At 42.2% G+C, this 11,129-nt stretch overlaps 1 protein-coding gene across 1 annotated transcript in view; it reads left to right on the top strand.

Moving 5' to 3' along the window:
• The first annotated feature begins 3,093 nt into the window (after window positions 1-3,093).
• Window positions 3,094-11,129, top strand: part of LOC121033790 (phospholipid scramblase 1-like) — a 31,727-nt gene continuing 23,691 nt past the window's right edge. The window contains exons 1-2 of the mRNA XM_040480419.1: window positions 3,094-3,298; window positions 8,524-8,549. Coding sequence (XP_040336353.1) covers window positions 8,537-8,549 — 13 coding nt within the window. The 5' untranslated portion in view covers window positions 3,094-3,298; window positions 8,524-8,536. The remainder of the gene's footprint in view (window positions 3,299-8,523; window positions 8,550-11,129) is intronic.

Raw genomic sequence — 11,129 nt, 5'->3', positions numbered from 1 at the left:
CAGGAGACTTCTGTTTAAAACAGAATGGAAATATCTAGGGATTCAAAAATAATATTCATCAAGGTGGAAAGGTTGGAAAATAACATTGAAAGTGTTATCTACTAGATCTCTACAGTTTTCCTGCCCCATTTACAGCAGAAGTTCAGCAGTCAGGAAGCTAAATCCTAAGGAGAAGCTTCTGCAAGCATTGGAGACTTTGGGCATCTACTTTGACTCCCATAAAAGTATTAAAACCAAAGATAAATTTTGGCCCATCAAGAAGGAAAAGTTAAGAGAAGACCCCCCCACTAAAATCTCTGCTCATAGAATTACCACCTTGTAATATGAAAGAGAAGTAAACTCCACCATGTAGGAGGGAAGGGCACAGAGAAAACTTACCCTCTGGGCCTTGGTGCCAGTTGTGCACCAAGATGGATGCACAAAAAGATGGATGGATCGATCAAAGTATCATTGTAAACTCCTTAACTTACAATAAGAGCATGGATTTCAGACAAAAAATGGACTTTGAAGGAAAAGCATCACTAGAAATAAAGATCACTTCATTATTGATAAAGGTTTGATTCACCAGGATAATAGAACTCCTTTTAGTTTTTGCTTAATCACAAACGAAAAACTATAAGCAAAAAAGTCAAAACAAGAAGTAATAAACAAATCTATCATTCTAATGAGAAATTTTAATATTCCTCTGAATAATTGGTAGAATAAACAAAGTATCAGGTAAGGTAACAGCATATTTAAGAAATTGACCTAACACATGGGGCACCTGGGTGGGTCTGTCGGTTAAGCGTCTGACTTTGGCTCCGGTCATGATCTCACAGGTCATGATCTCACGGTTGGTGGGTTCAAGCCCCACATCAGGCTCTGTGCTGACAGCTCAGAGCCTGGAGCCTGCTTCAGATTCTGTGTCCCCCTCTTTCTCTGACCCACTCTTGCTGTGCTCCATCTCTCTCTGTCTTTCAAAAATGAATAAACATTAAAAAAATAAATTTTGGGGCGCCTGGGTGGCTCAGTCGGTTAAGCGGCCGACTTTGGCTCAGGTCATGATCTCTCAGTCTGTGAGTTCGAGCCCCGCGTCGGGCTCTGTGCTGACAGCTCAGAGCCTGGAGCCTGTTTCAGATTCTGTGTCTCCCTCTCTCTGACGCTCCCCCATTCATGCTCTGTCCCTCTCTGTCTCTAAAATAAATAAACGTTAAAAAAATTTAAAAAAAAATTATAAATAAATAAATAAATAAGTAAATTTTAAAAGAAATTGCCCTAACACAAAAAAATACAATACCATACTCAACAACTGAAGAGTATACCTATTTTTCAAGTATTTATAAAGTGTGTACAAAAATTGGCTATGTACTGAAGGGCCATAATGCAAGTCTCAAAAAATTTCAAATGATTAAAACTATTCATAGTATATTCATGGACCACAATACAAGTATATATAATAAGGTAACTAGAAAATTCTAACTTCTTGGCAATTAGAAATAAACAGGTGTAAGGAAGGAATCATATTGGATGTCCTAACGTACAGTAGGCCTTTGAAAATAAGAGAGAAAGCCCAGAGGTGAAAAGTAAAAAACACAGTAAAAGATGATTTAAAAATGAAAGAGTTGTGAAAGCAACTTTAAATAAGATTATAATCCAGAGACCCAGTAAGTAGGCCTCTGTTAAATGAGGGATTCAGTCCACAAAATGGAAAGAGCACAACAAATCAGCAAGTGCAAAAAATATCTCAATCTGGGGCGCCCGGGTGGCTCAGTCGGTTAAGCGTCTGACTTTGGCTCAGTTTATGATCTCACGGTCCATGAGTTCGAGGCCCGCGTCGGGCTCTATGCTGACCGCTGAGAGCCTGGAGCCTGCTTCCGTTTCTATGTCTCCCTCTCTCTCTGACCCTCCCCCGTTCATGCTCTTTCTCTGTCTCAAAAATAAACAATCCCAATCTGACAGAAAACTCCGTATTAAATGTCAGACATAACCCAGAATAAAATGTTAAAATGTTCAGTAACCCTCTGAATGATTACTGAATATCAGCAACAGTCAGAATTAACAAAAACAGTAACAAGGTCATACTTGCCAATTAGAATAGCAAACATTTAGAATTGATATTCAGGAAGTGGAGAGGTGGTAAAACTTTATTGGCAGAAGAACAGTGGTCGATTAATGATATTTATTGAGTGCTTACTCTGTGATAGGCATCACTTAAACTTTTTGCGTATTTTAACTTCCTTAATCCTCATAAAAATCTTATGAGATAGATAAAATACCCTCATCTTACAGATTAAAAAGAAGCACAGAGATTCTAATTTGCACAGTCACAGAGGAGAAGGGATTGAAACTCAAGCGGCTGGTTTCCTCCCTCCTTTCTTACCTTTTTTTCTCAATTTCGCTTTCTAGTCCCCTCCCTTCCAGTACCCTCTTCCTTCCTCCAAGGAGGTGTCTTGGTAATCCTTCAAGTATCTGTCAACAGAGTCAGGGGAAGAAAAGGGGAGGGGAGGTGGAGAAAGTATGCTTCACCTTTTCTCCACCCTCATCTTTATTGTGTGGAAGATCACAGGTTCCTTTTGTAAATAAAATAATTTCATCAAAAAAAAAAAAAAAACTCAATGAGTCCTTTAGCTCAGCTCAACAAATACCTGTTTACTGAGTCTGTTTGCCGGTCGGGCGGCGGTGAAGAAAAATTCAACAGTCTAAACACGTCTAGTCGCTGTGATTGTTAAAAGTTGTTAATGGCGTTGGGGGGGGGGGGGGGGGGGGGGGCGGGAGAGGGCAGAGGAGAGAGGGAGGCAGAGAAAGGGAAAAACGGGCAAGAAGGGGAGGGTGAGACAATGAGACACAGAGACATTGGGAGAGAGACAGAGTCAGGAAGCTACAGGGGAAAAGCCCCGTGGAGACAAACACGCCGGACCCGTCCTCATTGGTCCCCGGGGCCAGCGCTGCTCACAAGCTTTGAAAGTAACAGAAATGTAAGTGATGCAGGCTGAGAGCCGAGAAACGGAAGTTCCCTACGGTTTGGCGCCCACGACAGCACCCCCACGGCAGCCACTCCCCTGCGGAGGACTTTACGTGTCGGAGCCGGCGGCCACCTCCCAGTTGGTTAGCTCTCCGTTGCCCTCGCCGCTGAACTGACTCCGGAATCTCTGCGGGGAGCGAGGAAGGGGGCGGGGGCCTGCAGCTCTCACGCCCTCCGGCAGCGACGCGGGCGCGCCGCGGGGAGAGCCCTTTTGTGTACCTAGGATCCGGGAAACGAAACCGAGAGCGTGTCCGCACCTCGGAGGTTCTCGGCAGCGCGGAGCACCTGCAGCCCCAGGTGGGCGGGCGCCTTTCTCGCCCCTCGGCCCCGCGCGCGCACAGCGCGCCGGACTCGCGTGGGTTCCTGGGCCGGTTGCGCGGCGCTGGGGGCCGCTAGCGGGGGCGGGGCGCGGGGTCCGGCCAGCTGTGTTTGTGCGGGGTGAGCTGAGTGGAGGAGGCGGACGCGGGGGGGGTGGGGGTGGGGGTGGGGGTGGGTAGAGTCCCGGGGAAGCGACCCCCGGAAGCGGAGCTGCGACTCGCGAGTGGCCCCAGTTGGCCCCCAGGCCCCACCACCCGGCACCACTGGTAAGGTGTTTCTTGCCCGAAAATGCCTTGCGTGCTCAGCGCCCCTTTACTACCACTGCCCCCCTCTTGGCCGCGCTGAAGAACCCGGCAAGAACCAGGACTGTGGGTGTCCGCTGTCGCGCTGGGAGGATTAGAAGAGATGATTAGTGGGGCCTCTTAGCTGTCATAGAACAGTATGTATTCGTTAGGAGTACGGTGTACCCTAAACCTGTGCTAGTCCCTCTGGAACAGACGAATTGGAAAGATAGAGCTGGTTTATAGCATAGAAGCTAAGACCATTAATTAGTTCAGGAGTCCACCTGCCTGATTTGAATCCTACCTCTACTACTTAATTGCTGTGGATTCTGAACCAGTTTCTTCATCCTTGTGCTTTCCTGGCCTCATCTCTGAAATTGTGCGATGGTCAAAAAAGTTACAAGAGTTACAGTATGGCGTGTATTAGTGTAAAGCTGTGGGAGCTGTGCTAGCCCCAAGAGTACTCGGTAAGGTTAGCTTTTATTATTTTTGATACTTGACAGAATCCCTGCTTCTAAACTCATGAATCTGGTTCCCACATGGTTTTATTTCTAGGGTTATTCCAGTAAATCTTGGAACGGCCGCTTCTCAGTTCCAGGAACTGGCGAGCATTGTTTCTCCTAGTTGAGCAATTTGAGAAATACGGTTTACTCATCTTTCCCTTTTTTAAAATGAAAAGGGAAACGAGTGGATTTCTGCAGTGGATACAAAAAGTGGCATGTATGCTCTGGGAAACAGTGTGGAGGTTCCTAAAAAAATTAAAAATAGATCTACCCGTGACCCAGCCATAGCACTGCTAGGAATTTACCCAAGGGATACAGGAGTGCTGATGCATAGGGGCACTTGTACCACAATGTTTATACACTTTCAACAATAGCCGAATTATAGAAAGAGCTTAAATGTCCATCAACTGAGGAATGGATAAAGAAGATGTGGTTTATATATACAATGGAATACTACTTGGCAATGAGAAAGAATGAAATCTGGCCATTTGCAGCAACGTGGATGGAACTAGAGGGTGTTATGCTAAGTGAAATAAGGCAGAGAAAGACAGATACCAGATGTTTTCGCTCATATGTGGATCCTGAGAAACTTAACAGAAGACCACGGGGGAGGGGAAGGGGAAAAAAACCTTATGGAGAGGGAGGGAGGCAAACCATAAGAGACTCTTAAATACTGAGAACAAACTGAGGGTTGATGAGGGGTGAGGGAGAGGGGAAAGTGAGTGATGGGCATTGAGGAGGGCACCTGTTGGGATGAGCACTGGGTGTTGTATGGAAACCAATTTGATAATAAATTATATTTAATATATTAAAAAAAGCCGAAAAGTGGCATGTAAAATAAGTGGCTGGGTCAGAGATTCAGCAGCCTTCCCATTAGTAAGGGAGCTGTTCTTTATGAACAAAAGGAGTGAAATCATACTGTGCACATATTGTTCAGTCAACAAGCAGCAGTTAAGTCTCTTGTCCTGGACAAGACAGGCCATATTCTGGTCTTTGAGAGCATAGAATGCAGGTAGAGAGACATTAAATGGGTACGAACTGTGTCCCATATACCTCTCTATTCTCATATCTGATTATCTTTTTTTTTTTTTTAATAATCCACAAGTCTTTCATTTCCTTGAATGAGTCAAGCTTCCTGTAGCCACAGGACTTGTACAGTTCCCTCTGTGTATAATGCCTAACTACCTGTCTCAACCCCCCAACCCATGGCTTGGTGGATTTTAGACTACCTTTGGCTCTCAGATTCAAAGGAAGTTTAGGGATATAGATTTCTACCATTGTCATTAGAGCAGTAACGTTTTCCTAAAATAATTAAGAACAGGTGTCTGCCTCTTGGGACTCAGAAAAATATTTAAGTGGTTTGTTCTTAATTAAGAAGTAAATGTGGATAAAGGATCCAAATCTAGTTTATGCCTAGTATATAGGCATAGGAGTCTTAGGAACTTCCAAAATTATGGATGCTTCCCTTGGGTTCCAGATTTTACACCAATAACTTTTTTGGAAAGCAATAAGATAGAAATTCCAGGACCCCAAGAGATAGATGGGTCAAGAATGTCCCTGTCCTGTGAACTGTGGAACCATTACTAATGTCACCAGCATCATTTCTCCTTATGCCTGATGGAAGAGATTTATCATTTTCAAATAGCCCAGAGCAGCAATGGGTCTTGATGAGGAAAACAAAGGCAAAAAAATGTAGTTTAAATTAAATCCCCTTACAGCTTGAAGCCCAGTGATACCAGAGACCTGCAGTCTGTAACATTCCGTAGGAATTTACGGCTGCCTTAAGGCCTTCATGTTTACATTCCATTAAAAACTAGAAGCAACCTTATCTTGACAGTAGCCAAATCTTCGTCCTGTAAGACCTTGCTTTCAGCATACAGAAATTTCTTAGAAACTAACTTTATGTCCCCTCCTCCACAAACCTTGAAATACATTATCACTCACTCCTCACAGTCGCAGAGCAGCTCTTCTGCCCACAGGTTCTGACCCTGTGCTTTAATAACATCATATTTTTGCACCAAACATGTCTCAGGAATTCTTTCTTAGCCATTTGCGTATGAACCCCACTTCAAATTGCATCAGGTCTTATGGTGTCTAATAGAATAATTTTTACCAGAGATGTACTTACTTGTATATAGTATATGATGTGTTAAATCTCAGAAACTCTCATTTAGCAGAGTTAGGGATGAGTGTATAGTAATCAGATTATAATTTGAAACTATATATTTGTCTTGAAGTAATTAAGATTCCAGTGGTACAACATATATGACTTTCTTAGAGACTTTTTTTTTTAGTACAGGATGAATATGATGTTCTTTTTCTTGGAAAATTTTCTAGGATTTGTTTCTTATTAAGAGTAGTGGAAGGCAGGGGTATACCTGGCTGGCTCAGTTGGTAGAGCCTGTGACTCTTGATCTCAGGGTTGTGAGTTCAAGCCCCACATTGGGTGTGGAGCCTACTTAAAATAAATTTAAAACAAAAAGAGTAGTGGAAAACATTATTTAAAAGTTATCATGTTAATTAATTAATGAAATCACCCAGGACTCAGCCTAGTCATTTCCAAAACTGAGTGACATTACCTCTTGTTAATAGACCCTTAAGTTTGAGAAAATCAAAAGATCTTCAAAACAGCAAACAGGAGCGGACAGGGTGTTGTGGTATCATCTTTATTCCACAAGTGCTTTATTCTACCTGGCACACAGGTGACTACAACTGTCACTTAACATTTTGTACCAGAACTTATGACATGCCACATTTTGTGCTTGAGATATTATTTAACTGCAAAAACTTTAAAACCTACAGCAAAGAGAGGACCCAGATTATGTTCTGCAGTAGTTTTGCCATTAGGGACTTATTCTCACACGTGCCATTTTAAGACTCAAAATAATGTAACCAAATTGGAAAGAAAAGAGCAAATAGGGACAAATAAGCTCTGCTTTAGAGTCTGTTCAGTTTCACTTCCTGGGATCTCTGGGCGAGAGGTTTTGCCTTATGAGTTAATTGCAATTAACAGGCATCAAGGGGGTTGGGATTTAAAGTGGAGAGATCAGGGGGAAAAGAAACAAGGAACTGGAAGGCAGAAGTGGTGAGGGAGCCTAAGGCAAACTGACAGGCTGCAACCCACCCCCACCCCGGGGGGAATCCATGTGATACTCCTCAGGCACTCCTGGCTGCCCAAGAACAAAGGAAAGGGGAAAAAGAAATGGTTAACTGATAGAGATCATTGTGCCCAGTACCTGAGTCTCCCTACTATTTACAAATATTTTACAAATATCAATAGCCCAATCTCCAGAAACCGATGGGCCTCGTTTCCTGGAGCCTCAGCATCACCCCTCCATAGTGCTGTGGAAGACAAAAACAGAAGGAAATGGCAGATAGAACTAAATTTCCTTGTAACCTGCAGCCCATTGGCAAATACTTGAGTCTGGCCGAGTAAACTGTTTCTTCAGGAAGTCCCTACTGTCTTAATGCTAATGCTTTGCTAGAGGGAAAACAACCTTAGCTTGACAACAGTTAGGCCTCCAGTATCCTGGGAGTCTTCTTTAGCATATGCAAATCTCAACTGGAAACTTTCCCTGGACTTTACCACCCCCCCCCCAACTCCCTATTATATAGCCAGTCTCTCCTCAAAGTCCCTGGGCAGCTCTTCCTGCCCACGGGTCCTGTCCCCATGCTTTATTTAATAAAATCACCTTTTTGCACCAAAAACATCTCCAAGAATTCTTTCTTGGCTGTCACTTCCGGATCCCACAAACCCCACTGTCACCCCAAAACCTCATCAGAAGTGCCGAGTACAATGGTTTTTGGGGGCTTTTTAATTATTATTTTGTATAGAAATAACCTAACACAAAGTTTTGGTTGGATTGTGACGGTGCTACAACTATGACAACCCCTGAGGGTGGATTTTCTGGCTAAAAGTATATCTTGTAACATAACAAAGAGTCAGGCCTTTTCAAATTTGCTGTTCAAGATGGGCAGAACTTATCCATAGAATCTGGAATCCAGAGATACTTGCATTAGTGTGGTCTGATAGCTAGGTCTGTCTGTCCTGGTGAAATTAGAGCCCAGCCTCCTTTGAGTAGACTGGAAGGCTTCAGTTTTTGACTTGGTTACAAGGTGGGGTCTTAGGCTTACAATGTTTTCCTCTCAGCTTTCTGCCTTATAGGACCTTCTCCCCCCAAAGGTTTGTGGAAAACATCCACCATCCTGGGGTGACTCACAACTTCTTAAGTCATACTCAGAATCACATCAACAGGGGATGGGGTCAAGACCAAAGGGTTTAAATAACCAGATTCTGGTAGACTAGATGAATAGAGGAATATCCTATGTGTACGTATAGTTTCATAATATCTTGTTACAACAGTCATATTTGACCTATAAATTTGTAGACAATATAGTAATATCAGGTCTTCTTTTTCAGAACTCTATAAATCATGGAAAAGCAAAGTAAGTAATTTAAGTGTTGACTTCCTTTTATAATGTTAAATCTGTTGTTAATATGTTCTTTGTCTTATATGATGTTGTATTCAGTTTCTGAAAGGATGTAATTTACTTTGTTTATGCTCCAGAACCCGAAGTCTAGGTCATTTTTTTTTTAAATTTTTTTTTTCAACGTTTATTTATTTTGGGGACAGAGAGAGACAGAGCATGAACGGGGGAGGGGCAGAGAGAGAGGGAGACACAGAATCGGAAGCAGGCTCCAGGCTCTGAGCCATCAGCCCAGAGCCCGACGCGGGGCTCGAACCCACAGACCGCGAGATCGTGACCTGGCTGAAGACGGACGCTTAACCGACTGCGCCACCCAGGCGCCCCCATTTTTTTTTTTTTTTTTTTTACTGTAAAGACAATGTACACATGTATCCACTACTGCTAGTTTTTCCTGTAAAAATAAAACCTTAGGTAAGCCTAAGGAATTTTAGTCTTACTGGGAAATATGTTATATAATTTATACTATATTCCATTTAGGTCAGTTTTCCCCTTTTTGTGTGCATTTTATATACATAAACATCATTCAACTCAAATTAACCAGATAAGAAATTAAAATTTTTTTTTTCAACGTTTACTTATTTTTGCGACAGAGAGAGACAGAGCATGAACGGGGGAGGGGCAGAGAGAGAGGGAGACACAGAATCGGAAACAGGCTCCAGGCTCTGAGCCATCAGCCCAGAGCCCGACGCGGGGCTCGAACTCCCGGACCGCGAGATCGTGACCTGGCTGAAGTCGGACGCTTAACCGACTGCGCCACCCAGGCGCCCCTAACCAGATAAGAAATTTAATATGTCAGATCATTGTAACAAAATCTTTGGATATATCCCTGCTATATATTTCATAACATCCACACATGAACAGGTTTAATAAATACCAATGATTACGTTCTGGCTTTTTTCCTATCGAGAAAATTCTAAATAAGATGGATATCGACCAAGCATATAATAAAAGACTTTGTTTTTGTTTTTTTTAATCTAAAGTTCTGAAGAGAAAAGCAATGCATATGGGAGAAAATATGAAAAAAAATCCTGTTTTATGAGAAGATTTACATTATCTGTTTACTTTTGTTTAGATACTGAAGACATGTTTATCTCTCACCATAATGTCAGCCTTACTAGCTGTATTAGATACTCTTTAGGACTAGAAACCTCAGCTTTCCTTCATGAAGCTTCATGATCTCTTAATGTTTGCTATATGAATTTAATTTTACTTACAAAACTCAAGGCTTCTTAAATGTAAATTGATACAGTATTACACTTTCTATCTGCTACAAGCATTAGGATGCTTCAGATCACCATAGAAAGATTCTTTTTGCCACGGTCATAGTCACCTTTTAACTCTTCATCTTCATATGCATAATTGTTTGTATATCTGTGTGTATGTGCATAAATAGGAGTTAAATGTATACATGTATATAAATACATATAGAAGTAAAAATAAAATATCTTTATATTAATGTGACAGTCCTATGCTATCTATAAATTATTTTAAGTTCCATTTCACAAATGCAGAAATCCATTCATAATTCATATGATCTTTGGTATATTTGACCACTTGCTTATTTGCTTATTTTCCCTCTGTATGAATTCCTGCTGAAATTCCTAAAGCCAGGATTAACACTCTGGAACCAAAACCCCAGAGATTATGAGCTTCTAATTTCTTGAATCTGTCAGCTCCTAGATATGTATATGTATTTACTATTGTTCAAACACTGGTACCTAGAGGTGCCAAAATGTGACCTATCATTTAAGAGTAGGTATGTTAGTCAGACTTGCAGTGTTTTCCTTGAGATCTGTTATGCGCCATCCGGTTGTTTCCAGCTCAGGTGGGGAGTGGCAGCGGTGGGCAAAGCCTTGAGAGCTGGAGAACTAGGAACTCGACCACTCACTTGAAGCCAACAAACAAGGGAATGGTCGGGATGGAATGACTTTTGTGGTATTTGAGAGATCTGCAATCAGTCAGGGTACGTTGCGGCAACCGTTTAGGGAAAAGCCCTGATGAAAGTAGAAGGTTCTGCTACCGGAATATGCACCAGCTCTGTGGACTCCAGTCTGCTGAAGTTATCATGAAGTTGATTGCGTGAAGGAGAAGGCTGGCTCACAACCCAGCTTTCCCGCTGAAACCACATGAGTTGAGTAGTCTTTGAAGGCCTATGATAAAGAAGTGTGTAGACAATGTATCAGATGGAAAGTTTGACTAACTTTTTCTTCTGTATTGATGCCATGTGCTCATCATTCAATAAGAAACTATTTTGGGTTTATAGTTAGCACGCCATAATGAGCCAGAGGAGGACATGGGACAAATGTAGTGTCCACTAACCTTAAGTTCTATGAAGACAGGGCCAGGATATCCTCAGAGCTTAGCTCAGAGGCAATACAGGAGATGGCCAACAAGTATTTATTGTCTGGCTGGGGCGGCTGCTAAATGAGTGACTAGGAAACACAAATATGAAGGACTAGGAGTTTCAACCATTTGTACGTATATTAAGAATATTCAACGTTTAATGTGGTATTTTATTGTTATTCAGTCAGTTATGAT

This window comes from Herpailurus yagouaroundi, unplaced genomic scaffold (assembly GCF_014898765.1).
Source record: "Herpailurus yagouaroundi ecotype Mexico unplaced genomic scaffold, PumYag 159, whole genome shotgun sequence".
Lineage (NCBI taxonomy): Eukaryota > Metazoa > Chordata > Mammalia > Carnivora > Felidae > Herpailurus > Herpailurus yagouaroundi.
The sequence above is the reverse complement of the archived record's forward strand: the minus strand, read 5'-3'. Positions and strand labels throughout refer to the sequence as shown.